The following is a 16,901-nucleotide window of genomic DNA, read 5'->3' on the forward strand; positions in this document are numbered from 1 at the left end:
GCCGGTCAATGCGGGTTTGGTGAAGTGAGGAGGCCCAGAAACTTGTATATGCAGATACGAGTTTGCCTGTGCTTGCATCTGCAGAATTACATTCTCACACATCTTCAAGTGTAGTTTAATACTTCTAAAAATGCATTAATTCTTGAGGATTCCATAAAGTACTGTGGTAAAAATAAAACAACTTGATTTGAATAAATTTCGATTTAAAGCTTTTGTGACTGCAGGGATTTATCTTCTTGGTTCTTTCGGTAAAGTCACGTAGAAGGGAAACAATAACACAATAAAATCAAAACATAATAAAATTCTCACGACGTTTCGGCCACAACACAAGTAGCCTTCCTCAGGTGAAGAAACAGAACTGTCGGAAAGACAGCGCTCCAATGAACACTGCTAAGCTTGGCAGCGTATTTTAAGCTGGGTGGGAGGAGCAGAGCTCCTTGACAAAGGAGTTTACATATCAACAGAAGAATTTAGCATTGAAGTAGCTGTGTTAATGTGATAGATTAGCAGGATGTTAAAGTCAGAAATTAGCATGTAACTGGGAGATTAGCATGATGTTAATGTGAGGAATTAGCATGTAACTGGTGACAGAAGTAGCTATGTTAAAGTCAGAGTTTACATATCAACAGAGGGATTTAGTATATTGACGCTAAAGAACTGCAACTACCCAACTATCATACAATAAACCGATGTGAAAGAACTAAATATAAACTACATCAATACAATCAATGTACTCAATATATTCTCCACTAAGCTGAGCTACTAACAATAAGTTATTATACATTACACTTCTACGTCGCAAAAAATATTATAATATGCCTCCAAATAATATTTTTTTATTATAAACTGCCATAGACAGACCCCAACATTGAATTATACACTGCGTTACTATACACTACCCTATACGTTAGATTATAATAATATTAGACTTGTAATATTACACTATGTATTATTTTACCAACCCTACTGTATACCTCACTGCTGTAGATTCACTATACAATTACGATACTGTATATTACCAAATAAATTATATTAAACATTACACTGAGTACTTTGTTGAACAGGGAATGCTTTGAGCTTGTGGGTTGAATCCATCTGTGTGAAGTTGTGTTATTTCCCAATATGCAAGGTGGGGTCTCTCTGGGTTCCACTCACGCAAACATCTCAATGCAATGGGACCTTTCTGAAAATGCAGTACTTAGACGCAATGAAGCTTTGCTGGGTAACTAGTTAACATTGTAATAATTAGCATGAGAGATAATGACGTTCACTTATAAGTGCCATTAGTAGTACTATACTGTACTTTTAATGAAGACTATTTTACGTAGTTGTTTGTAAAAAAGTGTCCATTCCCAAAACTTCTTGACGGGCCCTCATACAGAAATGATATTACAATCTTACATGGAGATTGCGAGTCAGAGTGTTGTGAATAGTGGAATGAACGTGTGGTGCCATCATTATATTGTTGGTGTGTATATACAGAAAGGTCTATTGGGTGGGTAACATTAGGAAATTAGAGGAAGTTCGTCATTGTTGTTTAGAAACAAAATATTACTTTGGTGGATAAGAGGGTAAAATCGTACATGATAGGAACTGCAATATTGTGGAGTTCTGGTATAATGAGTTGTAGTATTTATGAATCTTATGTCACCTTAATTATGCCTTTGTGAGTACACTCGTGACACGGGTGTCATGCGCGTGACCTTTGTCTTTTGTTTCAGATGTGCGAGAGCAACTCCGCTGCGAGTCATGGTGGTGCTGGGAGAATTGCCTTCACCATCGATGGCACTTCACCAGCACCCGTCTCAACCCCACCTCAATCCGGTAGAGTTACAAGAGCGAAAAAACTTATCTCTTGTGACATCTGTGGGAAAAAATTCCAACTGGCATGGTGCCTAGAAGCCCACGTAAGAACGCATAAGGAGACCCGTGAGCAATGGTGCGGCATATGTGGACAAAGGTTTAATCAGCCAGGAAAATTAAAAAGGCACATGAAGACCCATGAAAAGGATTATATGATAAACGGTGCACCAGGTTTGGTGAATAACGGCAGTTTTGCCAATGCGGTGTTGAATCCACCGTCGCCCTATGAGATGTGCTCAGTCTGCGGATTTTTAAGTCCTTTTGAAATCCTGAAAACTCATGAAAATCTTCACGCACAGTTCTTGTACAGACCGAAGCCTGAACATGATTACACTTCGACAAAAGATAGCGGCGTTAAGATAAATGACATGAAATCCAAATTTCTTGAATGCTTTGGCCTAGTTCCACGTCAACAAACTGCTTCACCAGTCAGTGAGAATAAACCATACGCTGCTCTCGATCCTATTACGAGCATGAAAGTGTTGATGACCTTGCAGCAGAAGAAGAAGGAAAAGCGAAGTAGACCTAAGTCCATTAAAAGAAAGAAGACCACCACCAGTGTCACCAATTGCAGCAGTAGCAACAGCCAGAATTCGGACATCAAGAGGATGGACTGCACGGGAGCAGGAGGCTGCGTGGAGCAGAGCATCCCCAAGGTGGATGAACCCAACCTGGCACCTTTAGGTACATCCTAGTAATGCACACACTACATTTCATTTGGATGTAATTCATAATTTCACAAATTAGTTAATGTACGCATATGTTGACCATATCTGTATGCCTGCGCTGAGGAGTCTAGAGATCTGATGTGGTGCTGCTCGGATGTTGGGTTAAACCGTGAAACTCTGGGTTTTCTGTCACCGAACCACGATTAAACTGGCTTCTCATTGATGGTCTTATCCAGTTACCAAACACTTCTTCCAGCAAACACTTGGACCTACAGCCCCAGAGCCCACTTGGACTCTTTGATGAATACCTCGAGATGGGTACAATGAGCTCAGAGGATCACACTACGGAGTCAACGCGTTTTACTTTATTATAAAAAAACACACAATTGGGTATCATTTGACTATATAGGCACGTGTGTACGGCCCCTGTGTATCTGTCGGACATTGTTGTGGGAGGGAAATTACCCACACTTCAGGTTGTTGAAGGCAGGGAGCACAGATGTAAGAGCTTAGATGTACAATACAACAGTGTAATTTGCTGCACTGTCCTCTGCTGCTCACACCCCCACAATAACTATTACATGGTCACCCATCCAACCAATTTTCAGGCTCAGCTCTCCTTAACTTCTGGGATCTGATTAAATCTGACGCATACTGGGTGATTTGGCCATAGGCACCAATCTATGGATATACTGTAACACAATTGTCTTTGAGCATGCGCGTATGTGCATATGTACGGAGTTAAGTTTTAGAAACAATAGGAGCACATATTTGCTCCTCTTGTCTGCTAACCAATGCAGCTACATTGGTCAGCTTGGATTGACGTTTTTCCCCCTTACTATTTATTTAAAACTCTTGTGCATCATGTCCACTGTGGTTAACTGCTGTGATTTGTTGGCATTTCAGCCACAGTGCATATGCCTAAAAATGTGTGGTACGGTTAATAGATTCCTCAATACAGGATGTGATCTAGTTATTATAGCCACCTAGTGGTGGAAAATGGTGCAAAAGAAACCCAGGTGAACCAGAGCTGAACATTAAAGATGGTAGTGGCTGGTCGCATCTCAGTGGCCAATGTAATGGACACGATAATTTTGTGAACAAATTACACGAAAATGTGACCATATTTTGGGGTCTCCTTTGACTAAAACACATTCAATGCATTGAAAACATGTTTTGTTTGCTTAAAGTAATCACAACATAACAGCATTAAGAGTGTGTGTCTATATCCTGTTTCACTCATTATCCTATCCTTGCCCCCCTACCCATTCTCAAAATATACCCCAGTTATCCAATTCGGGTTTGTCACTCTCTTCGTGGCATCATTTCCACTTGCGCCATTGCTCGCACTGCTCAACAACATCATCGAAGTGCGGGTCGACGCGTGGAAGCTCGTAACAAAGATGAGGAGGCCTGTGGTTTCGCGAGCAAGAGGAATTGGAGCCTGGGCCGACATTCTGAGTATCGTTGCCACCCTCTCTGTAATCACCAATGTAAGTCGCCAGATTGTCCGCTCGCTTTCTCGCTCAGTATCCCATCTTATGAGTGACATAACATGTCATGTTAGCCGTGTGGGTTCTTTTTACCATACTTCACCATTCTGGTCATGGCAGGTTTGAGAAGAGGTGTAGTGGGGGACCAGGAGCGGTTCGGGTATCACTCGTCACTGATGTTAGTCGTAGCTGGAAGTCAATTGCATGTGTGCTGAATTCAAAGTGCAGTGCACGAATCACTGCACCACCGCTCCTATCCACTCTCTCCCAAAATCGCAAAAGGTAAAGCCTTGCAATTGCTTGCTCATGTCACTGCTGGCAGAAGGGCCTCAACTAAAGGTAGCTCTAGAGAACCCCTCTACACGGTATTTGGCCTACTCTTCCATGATGACCAGACATGTTGTAAGATGTGGAATTACCTGCGCTAAAACAGTGATGAACCCATTTATATTGCTAATTGGACAGATGTGGGGGAGATTTAAGAAAATGATCCATTGCTTCAACTGTTGTGTCAGGAGACTGAACTGACGACTGCCAGATTGCAAGTCCTTATATGGTAACCATTTCACTCTGGCAGCAACCCCCCAAATTGTATTTGTGAAAATTAATGTAATTGCCAAGGTAAGATGTTCAGAAGCCTTGGTCAAATCATTGCATGCTAAGTGACCGCTATCGCTGTGCCTCCGTATGCTAATTCCACAGTCATGCATCTTGGCGTTCACAACGGACATCATCCCACGCCTGGTGTATTATTATGGATACTCAGCAGAGTATGGCACAGGTTCGCCTACAATGCATGGGTACACGGAGGACAGCTTTTCAATTTTCAAGATCAGCGACTTCAAGGAGCAAAATTATCCCAACATCCTGCCAGCCTGGTTTGATCCGGCAATCCACACAACCTGCAGGTTTGTGCCATTCAGTGTCATGCCCAGCTATCGGGGGTGCCGTCCCTGCGAATGTGATGCACTGATCTCTGGGTGTGTTGTCCAGGTAGATGCGACATCCTTCTGGGTGTGGCGTCCTCCTGGCTCCGCCCCTTCCTGATTAGGCTCGTTTTCTTCCTCTTTTCACTCCGTGACTTTCCTTTTAAGACCCACACTTCCCCTAGGCCCCACCTCTGTTTATGCCCTGCCCCTTACCGTGGACACAGGGTTTGGCTTAGTTGGGTAGTAAGGGGTTGTGGTAGGGTTGGGGGAAGAGTGTGCATGGTGGGTGGGGACAGTAAAGGGGGTGGGGGGGGAATTGGAGGGGGGGAGCAGTGGGTACGGGTGGGATGGCTTCACAACCAAAGTCCCACTTAGAGAAATATAATAATAGATTTATATAAATTCTAGCTCATTGTTACCTTGCTAAAGAGTAATGTTATTTATTTATCTATCGATCCACGACTGCTTAATTGAGTCTCAAGATCCATTTGCAGGAAGACCGTGCATTGAGATTCCAGTTTAAGGTGGTCTTATGCATGTGGGATGCAATAAGAGGTCCTGGAGAACCCATGATAATGAAATGAAGCTTAAAGGTTCACACAGACATGAAACCACTTGGTCTACAGCCATCTTCTGGTCACCTCAGCACAGATAGTTAAGAAATTGATGCGATCTACCAACCCTTTTCTCTAACGTTTTTGAATTGCTGGCATACACAACTATAATCAATATAACCATATTGATCGATATTTAATATAACCTTACTTGACTATGATCAAATCACCACGAATACAGCTGATCTTAGATTCCGGAAGTCAAGCAGGCTTGAGCCTTGTTCGTGCTTAGATTTATGATCACCATGCACAATGCAGGTGCAGTAGGCGACTGCGGAGCTAGGTTGTCAGCAGTGGGTAGTTCAGCAAAATTAACAGTTGTGCTATATTGCTCTCCCATTATCTGTACTCCCTGCCTTCACCAACCTGGCATGGACCAGCGTGAACCATTGTCAAAAGAGCCCCCACAAGCTGCACGTTGTGGGAAGGCCCTCTTTCAGAAGCGGATTTTTTTAAGGGCTGTGAACGCATTTCCCGTTTGTGCACAACCATACTTGTTCAATTTAGCGCCAACTCTACTTTCGAGGCACTTTGCTCAATATAGTCCATGCGTGCTTGTGGTTGTACGTGTGTAGGTATCCAGGTTATCGCTACCCGCCGGATCATCCCCAAGCCTACTCCGTCACCAAGCAGTACTGGCAAGTACTGACGGCAAAGCTGGCCTTCGTCATTGCCATGCAGGTACACATCAACATGCACACACACACACACATTCATAAACCCATTGAAAGATAAAGGTACAGCCCTCCAATTACTTGCTCATGTCACTGATGGCAAAAGCGCTCCTGCTATAGGGAGCTCAAGAGAGACCCTTCAGATGTATTTTTACTGCTCTTCCACACTGGTCAGACGTCTTGGGAAGATGTGGGAGTTCCCACACTGGACAGAACCAAACTCAGCCGACCAATTGACTGGATGTATTCCATTTACACTGCTAGGTGGATAGAGGCAGTGGAATGTAAAAAAAACTTTCACCATTGTTTACACTCCCACGACCAAAGATCAATTCACACCCGTGACCTCTGGATTGCAAGTCTAGTGTGCAAAGCCTTACACTACTGCACCATCGTATAGACTCATCTGTGAGCAGTTGTTAAGGTCAGCAGAGCAAACCGTGATCATTGTCAATGGGTCATTACAGATAATGCCAGTAATGCTATTACACCTCACAATTGCACAGTATTTCTGAGATCACAAATAATAGTGGTAATACAATACTTTCATCATGCAGCAGACGATTCATGTTGTTGATGCAATTTGTCACACGTAAGCATGTGTGCTTGTGGGAAGGGGAGCGGCTGCGTTGTTGTTTGTGAACTGCGCTACCAATCCTATGTGACCGGAGTACTATTTCTGGCCACAGCCAACAACAGTGGAAAATATTAGAACCAGTGTTGAGCTTTCCTTAAGTTGATTCTGTCTTAAAATGAGTACTTGATGAAGTGTGTGAAAATCATCACTGGCGAGATAAAGGTGCACACCACCCCCACAGGCACTGTGCGAACCTTCATAGATGCACTTGTCTCAGTCTGTGAAAGGCTACACAGGGAATCTTTGTAGTGGTGACATGGCCGAGTGTAAGTGTTTGCTGATTGTTGCGGTAATTTGCGGCTTCCCAGGTGAATACGGTGGGTGCATTAACTGCACATCATAAATGTTGCCTGCTGCATAGTGAACGTAAAAAACCCATTAAGTAATTCAAAAAAAGTGCCTCGGTATAATTTGCCAAATGTTCAAAAATTACTCAAATGACTTAATTTAATTTGGGAAAAACGACGTAACAATATAATATCCCTAGGCTGCAGGTCCCCGGAATAGTTGACCTGAGATGTAAAGCACTTTGAGATGCTGCCATATTATATTTAGTAAGCACCCTTTACATGCAAATCCTGAAACTGAAAATCCTTTACCTGTGTGTGGACGTGTGCAGCACGTGGTGTTACTCACGAAGGCCTGCATTGCATACATCATCCCGGACACGCCATCCCATGTGCGCGCCTGCATGCGCCGCGAGCGCTTCGTCGTACAGACGATTCTGCAGCAGGCAGAGCTGGGCCGTCTCCGTAACACCCTCCTCACCGATGCCCCCAGCTCACCGCCATCGCCTCAATTCCACGTTGAGGATGAGCAGGCAGAGATGGGCCTGCTTCGCTGCTCACTGCATAAGGAGTCTCCTGGCATATTGCACCCACCCCAGCGGTGCCACATGGAGAATGAGCAGGCAGAGAAGACTGGTGACGACTCACTGCTGAAGGGATCCGAGGAGGAATCAAGCAGCGAGGATTCATCAACTGTCTTCTACAGCATATAAATCTACTCAGACTTTTAAAGGAGGCTGCTATCCTAACGCTGTTTGCACGTGGACAAGGACATTGCAGTCGAGGACTATCTGTATATATATTAATAAATAGTTTATGATTTAACATGTCTCAATCATCTCATGTCTTTTCATACGAATCACGATGTGAATGAGGAAAACTAGAAATTATTGTTATTTTGTAAATATTTTTTTATTTTGGTTTAACACGTAGGCTTTCGGGCCCAATATCATCCATAGAGGTGTTTTTTGGGTTAGATCGCGTACATATATAAACGTGTCGTTAAAACCCGCCACCACTCGATACAGCCAACTAGTAAGGGTTGTCACGGAAACAGAACAAGCCAATTCGTCACTGGTACTTTGGAGAGCCAAGCCACAACATTTATAATCGGAGTACGACGTTTTGCCAGTAATTACAACTAGCTTCATCAGGCGACAGCCAGATTTGTGACACTCTCGCGCAAAGTGGGGGGGGGGGGGAGATTACCGAGTCAACGTACATTATGCATGTGCATAATGAGAGCATTTTGATCTTGTCCTTCCTGTCTATTGTGTATTAAAATAGCCGTACCAATGGTAATCCCTATTGAAGTATGGTGCCCTTTATAGGCATGCATTTAAATAATGTATTATTTGTTGGCACCCGTGTTCAGCAGTAGCAGAGCACACGTGCCAACAAGGACACTCAGTTGATTTTAATGTTGAAGTTCTGTGCAAAACTAGCTACTGCTGGCCAAGAATAATTCGAGAATCTATCGAAATTGAAAGAAAAATTTACCGTTCGGATAGCTACCGCCTTTGTGCTGTGTGGAAGCGACCCATCAAATAGTACATTAGATGAAACTCCGAGTACCCACTCAGGAGGTATAGTGGTAAAGCAGTGGAGGAAAAAAAAGCAAATTTTTTAATTTGCCCTTGTTGAATGATAGAGTCGAGACACACAGCAAGCGAGATTAAGAAAGCGCATCGGAAGAAATAACGGAGGTGAGAGAGAGAAACAATTGCCTGCTGGAGAAGGAAAGGCATTCCTACTGAGGGAGACAAGTTGACAAAGATTTTGATAATGGGAACCGGTGGCGTGGCTCGATCTTCCCTATGTGTGCAACACGCTACCGAAGGAAAACAGAAAATCCTATTCAAAGGCTAAAATAAGCTCCATTTTTTGTATAAGAGCCCGATAAACAATAACCCCATCCATAGACTGAGGAAGAAAGGGAAGAGCCTGAACAAAGGGGAGGAAATTACGTCGGAGATGGGTTGGAGGTGGAGAGAAGGGGAGAGGGGAGGCCGTAAAGGCGGCTGCACATTGAAGGAAAGCGGCGTAGAAAGAGTTGAACGGGGACATGGAGACAACAGACAAAGGGTGGAGAAAGAGGAAGAGAGGATCTTTCAGTGCTCGCTACAGGAAACCCACAAAACTGAATTTCCTAAACTCGTGTCGCCTCCGTGACAGCAGCACCACCAACGCCACAGACTCACGCTCCCCTAATCGATAATACCATCTCCATTGCCGACCAGCCACGAGATAGCTGCTCTCAACACCTCGGTCGTGGTGTATGCAGCAAAAGACTTCCGGCTGGTGAGCAACCGGACATTGCGAGGGTTGGAAATAAACTGAAGCACGGGGCGACTCCCACAACCTTCGGGTATTTCCCAACTGGATGACGTCTTGGGACGAAGCCAGAAGTAAGCCAAATCCGCACTCAATAAATGGGACAAAGATCCCAGAGAAGCCTCCAGAAATGTCACAGGAGGCTCGGGTGTGAGAAACCAGACTCCATGTGGGGTCCTCCAGACCTTTGCCCTCCAGTTCATCAACATTTGTAAAAGCAGGACGTCTCAAAGGTACGTAGCATGGGTGAGGGACGATGTTGAGAACCACGTTCCATGATTAGGCGCTTTGACAGGTTGGGGTCCGAGTAAACTTTTAATGGACCTCACCCTACGACATTACGGATAGAAGGATAGTGTGCCGGCACAATCCGGACACCCTGCTACACCGAAACACTCTGCTGCATCAAACTCCCTGGTACAGCTAAACACTGGCACGATTACGCTCAAATACACACAAACTCTCGCTCAGCCAGTTGGTACACAGGTTGTCAGTTGTGGGGGACGCGGGCCCCCGGCTCCCCCCCCGGGGGAGGGCTGATCTCGAGAGGGCTGCGGGCTCCGGACTCCTCGCTCGAGTGAGAGCAGCCGCTACTCGACTCCTCGCTCGCGGGGAGAGGGCTGCCGCTCTCCGGCTCCTCTCTGTGGCTCCAGATCCACCCAGGACGGAGATCACAACCCCAGTCTCCTCCAACAGCTACCACAGACACAACAAATCCGTCAACATCAGTTGGTTGACACCGAGGCGACCACAAGGCAAACACCGGCTTAAAGCTAAACGATACGCATGGAGCTGCATCTCACAATGCAGTGCACGAAAACTGATTAAATAATACAGATTTAAGTTTGCAAATTAACACAAAATTCGTTCTCAATTTTAGTTTTCCAAATGCGCTATCGGCGTAATGTCAAGAGACAAATAAATCATCCATTCGTAAATCTCGCATAGACGTGCAGGCCCTGTGTCATAAAATGCGGTGGGTGGCCTTTTATCTTGTACACAATAGGAGCCAACACTTTCACATTAGCTGTGTTATGAGATTGTGTGGCGCACGAGAGTCAAGCTGAAATTGTTATTCTCAGAGATGGAATTAGGAAAATGAAGTGCAAAACCCAAGGTTAATGAGACTGTAATTTTGTGCAGTCGCTGGTGACGGGGCTCGGACGATCGACTTGATAAGACTTGAGACCTCGGTTTCAACCCAAGCGGTCAAAATCCAGATTCAAGCCCAGAATCTCATTATTGCCAACACACCGCTTTGATCTCTGAGCCACCCGTCCACTTTGCATATATAGTGTTATCATATATTTTATCTGAATGTCACCGCTGTACACTCAATTTTAACGGTGATTTTCAATATCTATCTTTGGGATGTTTGCCAAATTCACAGATATTTTTTAAGAGTGACAAGAGAAAACCCATGCATCTTACGTGACACTTTGTTGTGCTCTGCATTGGCAGTGATTAAATAACGCTTAAACGTATTTGAGTTATCGACAAATGAGTTTTAAGTTCGTAATAATAAACTAATATTACCGCGCACAATTTTGGAAACAAACTTAACATTGAGCGCCACTCGGAGGCGATAAGTACACTCAAACTTTGCACGGGCAGTGTCGTACACCTACTTGCTGTACTGCCTCTTACCAGCTGGAGGCGGGTGGGCTCACGCACGCCACGTACGCACCTGGGCGTTGCGATGGAGGATGTCCAAGAAGGAGCCGAGGCCCAGGCTGGGGAGGTTGCGCGAGTCAAAAGCTCGGCAAGCTGCTTCTCCACGCGTGACAGCGCGGGTAGGCCCAGGGGCTCTGCCATCTTACTTGCGTGGCTCAGCAGACGAACCAGATGCTCGGCTACCGCCTCTGCGAAGGAGACAAGCAATGCCATTGCAGGAGAGGACAACGATGCTGTAACTCGCTCCAATAGGCTCAACAACTGCAACTCTCTCTCTGCCCTCCCACCCCCCACGTCTCATCTACGGCCTCCCGATGAGTTTCATCATCACTCTCCAGATGACTCAAAAAACAAGTTTAACACGAAGGCCTTCGCGACCAATATTATCCATAATAGAGATTTTTGGGATAGGTCACATAAATAGTGCATTTTAAAGCGTATTATTGAGTGCATGTTTACATGATCTAACCCAAAAATCTAGATGGACTAAAAAAAACACTGGCAGACTTCTCGCACCCGTATGCAAGACGATATCGCCCCAATATTCGAATTGTTCAACTATCCCCCGAACCAGTCCAGGATTAATTTCAAGATCACACTCAGCATTCTGAAGGTCCTCCGTGGTCTGACCCCCTATGTACAATACAAGAAACTACATTTTATTCAGATTGTGCTTTCGATATCGTGTAATGAGACGGAGTATCCACTCGGATCTCTCACGGAGCAGCGGAACCCGTCCTATTGGAGAATGAAGAGAACATCACAAAGCTACCTCTGACATTGCTTCTAGTGACCTCTGGTCCACAGAGTAAAGGGAAGCACATTCCCACCCACTCTGTTGAGCCGATATTGGACTTGGTCAAATTAAGTGCATAGCCATTTATTTAGTATGTCTTGGGTTTTTTTGACAGTCATTAATGACCGAGCTGAGACCATCAACTGGCTGCACTTGACAAAGCAAGTTTAATCAAAGGTGGTTACCCAGATTCGAACCCAGGATCTCAGCGTTTCCAGCTCAATGCTAATAATCTCTCTCAGCCACCCGGGTCATCTCGATGTAAATTTGACAAACTGATGCGTCGTGATATGCCAAACTCTTACTAATGCATTAGTAATAATCGAGACGAAATGTGAAATAAGGTGTTTAGAGAAGCTACGACACTTCAGCGCGCGTGCAATCCAGTAGACTCTTGATTATCCGTGTGCGGTTTATCTGATTTGCGGATTAACCACGCACATGAGATTTTTACTTATTAATAACTCATGGATTTTCCCTTAGGCCCAAATTAATAATCTAAAAATAGTTATACATTGTAATTCTTGGAAATGTTTGTTACAAGTCACGTGCTTATATCGAGCAAATATGTGCGCCCATGAATCCGAAATCTACGTGATCACCTCGACAGTACAGTAGTTGCATATCTTTACAACAGTGGGTGGAGTTTGATTGATGGTGATTGGCGTGGCTCTGCTATCCACTAAGAGGGCCGAGTCTTCTGCTCGGGAGCAGGAAAGTTTTATCACCGACCACGTGCATCGATCGGTTGATCGTTAGTTTGTGGCATAGAGATCCACAGAAAATAGATATCTTTGGATGATCCGAGATTTTTTATCATCGGCAGCCATCTTCCCCGTAATTAGCGCGGATAATCGAGAGTCTACTGTATGTGAAAATTTGTCTCCTTACTCCCCGGAAGAAGCGGCGGTCTGGTGTCGGGAGTGCTGATGTTGCCGAGAAACGCGGCCGGTTTCTCCTTGACCACGAGGTCGCGAGGAGTCTCGAGGGAGCCACAGCACAGGGCCAACTGAAACAGCTTCCGGGCCAGCGTGTCCCCTTTCACCTGCCCCAGGAAGTCCTGCACACACTGTTGGTGGAAACAATAAAGGACCCAAACCACATGCAGCCATATCACTCTGTTGGGACAAATAGAGGGTGACACATGCATAGATGTCCGACCAATTTCAATGCCCCCCCTTACTTTTGTCTCAACGTGTGACTGAATTTTGTGAAAGCGATGGCCCTAAATATTATAGAGGAGAGTTAATGCAGTGGTAGAGAAAGTTTTTTGATAATGGTGGAAGTATCCACAGACTTGAAACGTATGGCGATTATCACTCATTAAATAATTCCGAGGACAAATGTATTATGGAAAACCTTTGACAAATGTAAGCAAATGCATGAACTTTCTCGCACGGTAATTTTGTTGCATTAAGTCCAGACGCCATGGCCCCCACCTTCTTCAGCTTATTCACAAAGATGTCCTCGGCGTTCTGGAAGACCTGCAGCACCATCTCGGTCGCCGGCTGTGTTGTGAACTGTCGGCGAAGATCGGCGCTCGTCCCTGGCAAGGGGAACGACTCCAACAGGTATTTCTTGACCTTGTGTGGCCGGACCTCCACCTCCTGCTTGATGTCACACTCGATGCGAGCCAGCCCACGGTCCATCGCCTCCCGCTCGCCTTTCTGGGCCTTGCCGATCACCTAAACAAACAACACAATGTTAGCAACTGTGGCGGCCACAGGTGCAGGGCAGTGCTGTAGTTGCGATGATGGAACACGTGATGGACGAGTGGTTCAACAGCGAATGCAAGGTGTGCTGCTAATGCACGATTGCAATCGAGAGATGGGATTGGTGGATCATCCTAGCAGCAGTGGCTTTTGGCAAGCCATCGAACAAAGACAGTTACCGCATCACTCGCTTTCAGATGGGCTTCTGCGGCCAACTGGAATGCTCTTCCTTCCGATATTAGGAAGCCATTGCAGCTATGCACTTTTAAATCTAGATTGAAAACAATTTCTTTAGAACTGCTTTTTGTGTTCAGTTTGTTGCCCTCCACACCTCCGATTAGCACAGTTGGCTACGTACAGTGCGAAAGAAGTTCAACATATATACAAGTGGTTTTACCCAATCCAGTCATTTCTGAGTACTTGTTTAGATTTGCAAATTTTGATTCTGACGCCGGCACACATGTCCTCCTCATTCATTAATAACAACACGGGATATTTTTTTACATTATTTGTGAAGCATATAGAAATGCAGTTTTGGATAATACACCCGCAATATTAACTAGGGCGACTCCTGGGATCGAATCGCGAACCTCTGAAACAAGCGACAAATGCACAACCACTCGGGAAAGAAAATTTCTGTAAGGAGCGGTACAGTAAAATAGGCCTCAGCCTTCAATACGATATATATTAACATGATGTACTTACACGAGCAGTTACTTCAGTGCTCTTGTCACAGCACTGCACCCCCAAAACTGAAGTCGTGTTGGAAGTCTGTCTCAGACTGCATGACAAAAGGATACACCACATTCACTTGACAGGGAGACAGGTGTGAAACTTGTGTGCCTGAGGAACTGAGGATAGCTCAGCATTGTGGCCGTGTAAGGCAAACGCAGGGGCGGGGGAATATTGGTAAAAGGCTGATGCAGTGTCACTCTCAGGTGTGAACACAGCGACACGTACGTTGTGGCTGTGTGTCAGCAATTCCAGAACGCATTTAATTCCGAAAGTAAACCCCCTCAAGGGCAACAACAATACATACTTGAGGCAATCTAGATTTGAAACTTTCGCGACTGCAGGAATCCACACTCTTTGGTTCTTTCGGTAAAGTCACGTAAAATCGAGGAGGAGGCCGCTTTCCTACCTTACAGTTACACGCTAATTTCTCACGTTAACATCACTAGCACTGGCCACTTCTTTATGACCCATGGGCTACACACATTTCAAACCATTTAAAACAGTCTGCCTCAGCAGCACACCAAGGCTTTCCCACCTGATGACGGACGCTTGTGTTGCGCCCGAAACGTCGTGATTTATTTGATTTTATACCTACGTGACTTTACCGAAAGAACCAAAGAGTCTACTTGAGGCATCCAATAATAATACAATTCGCAGTCAACAAGCGACGCAATGCATACACACGTACACACACACACACACACGCTCGTACATGCAGGCACGGCACGTACGGAAATGCCCAGAGGTATGCTGGTGATACGGATGCCCAGATCGTGAATATCCGGAGGCCCGTATCGTTCCATGAGATGCTTCAGCAAGTCCGGCACCTTGAAGCGTGCCATCACTCCTTTGCCTCGGGAGCTGCGGCTCTTGGCCACGAAGGTCCTAAACTATCCCGCAAACAACAACAACAACACGAGCGGGTTACGCAGAGCGCATGCTAGGGGAGCAACAACGACGCATTGATTTGGACGTGATCATTCATCCTGAAGATCGCGATATGCACACCGGATCGCGTGCGTAAGAATTTATGTTTTAGATTTGTATACGTTGCGTGTCATTGTTTCACATTGTCCAACACCCACCCACTCCAGTCACTAGAGCCGGCTGTGTTCACGTTTTAAAAAAAGGCGTTGAATCTAGAATTTATTCACGAGCCCTCAATCGCGATAATCGATTGATTCGCGACATGGGTGGCTGGGGTGGCACGTATCGCTTCTGTTTATGTCTGCAAGGAATGACTTGCTGAGCCTTCGTATCATTTCAAATACCAAACAAATTCATGCATCAGTAGGACTGGGGCCTTGAAAAAGGGAAAACATCCGATAAGCGACGTTTCGGGCAATGACCCTTCTTCATATTGCATAGAAAGGCCAGAGAGATTGAGTCAACAATAAGAATTGGAAACTGCACTTCACAGTGATTACCGTGTTTCAAAAGTTATTAGGTAACCATTCATATGAACCTTATGGTGGGACCCCGGGGTCCCATAAGTCCCCGGCTCTTGCATAAACATTATATTATATATAATGTAAACATTGTATTATAATGTAAACATTATATTATATATTATATAAACATTATATTATATATAATGTAAACATTATATTATAATATAAACATTATATTATATATAATGTAAACATATTATAATGTAAACATAAACTGTGGTCTTTTTCACCAATGGGTTTGAAGGATGGTGGCAAGTGTTGTCTTGTTAAACTATGCCTTTAAAAATGAAAACTACTTACCTACAGTAGCTCTATTTAAATACACTATCGAAAACATAATTTACTCCCCTCTGCCAATCATCGTGTTTCTCAGTGTGGATTTGTGAACACACTTGTTAAACAATACATAAAATAGTACGCGTTTTCAATGCGCTGTTCATATTGTAAAATGTGTTTATACCAATGTGACTCTACAGCAGTTGCAGAGCCGCACTTTTATTTAATTCAGGTCAAAGCCAGATAAACAGTGGAGGATAAACATCGCATGAAGGCGGGGCAATTGTTGTGCAATCATTTCAGGTCAAATTTACAGGTGCGTTTTATTCATGCCACACAGGTAGAGAGTTGAGAGTGAAACCTGGCCCACTGGCATCGTGAGTCATGGATCATGAGTCACCCGGACTTGTTGTGTTTGTTTATGGTTGCTATACAAGCCATCAAATCTACACCACGAAGAGAGTTGATGAACAAGTAGGAGAGTGTGTAACTGGATTACATTAATGTGCACAGGCGTTTCAGATGTGAATATAAAATAAATAAGGTCGACTCAAACGCCACTCTTTAGGATTTGGCACACTCAACATTTTAATTGATAAATTAAGACCAACAAACAATAATCAAATGGGTCATGCATCGATGCACCAATTGTGGTTACGGACTGCTTAAGAAGAAAATGATGAATGCAGATTCGAAGCGAGTTTAAACATGAATCTACACCATTTAAATATATTTTAAACAACCCGTTGCAAACATGA

At 44.6% G+C, this 16,901-nt stretch overlaps 1 protein-coding gene and 1 long non-coding RNA gene across 2 annotated transcripts in view; both read right to left on the bottom strand.

Moving 5' to 3' along the window:
* Positions 1-13,618, bottom strand: part of LOC142924848 (uncharacterized) — a 47,686-nt gene extending 34,068 nt beyond the window's left edge. Inside the window, exons 1-3 of the mRNA XM_076067739.1 lie at positions 13,409-13,618; positions 12,861-13,038; positions 11,128-11,361 (exon numbers count right to left, since the gene is read on the bottom strand). Of these exons, the coding sequence (XP_075923854.1) occupies positions 11,128-11,361; positions 12,861-13,038; positions 13,409-13,618 (622 nt within the window). The remainder of the gene's footprint in view (positions 1-11,127; positions 11,362-12,860; positions 13,039-13,408) is intronic.
* LOC142924803 (uncharacterized) overlaps positions 1-15,304 on the bottom strand; it is a 331,170-nt gene extending 315,866 nt beyond the window's left edge. Inside the window, exons 1-2 of the long non-coding RNA XR_012941872.1 lie at positions 15,148-15,304; positions 14,387-14,462 (exon numbers count right to left, since the gene is read on the bottom strand). This is a non-coding gene — a long non-coding RNA (uncharacterized LOC142924803). The remainder of the gene's footprint in view (positions 1-14,386; positions 14,463-15,147) is intronic.
* Positions 15,305-16,901: the final 1,597 nt, after the last annotated feature.

This window comes from Petromyzon marinus, chromosome 17 (assembly GCF_048934315.1).
Source record: "Petromyzon marinus isolate PM22_M1 ecotype Great Lakes invasive population chromosome 17, UKy_Petmar_22M1.pri1.0, whole genome shotgun sequence".
Lineage (NCBI taxonomy): Eukaryota > Metazoa > Chordata > Hyperoartia > Petromyzontiformes > Petromyzontidae > Petromyzon > Petromyzon marinus.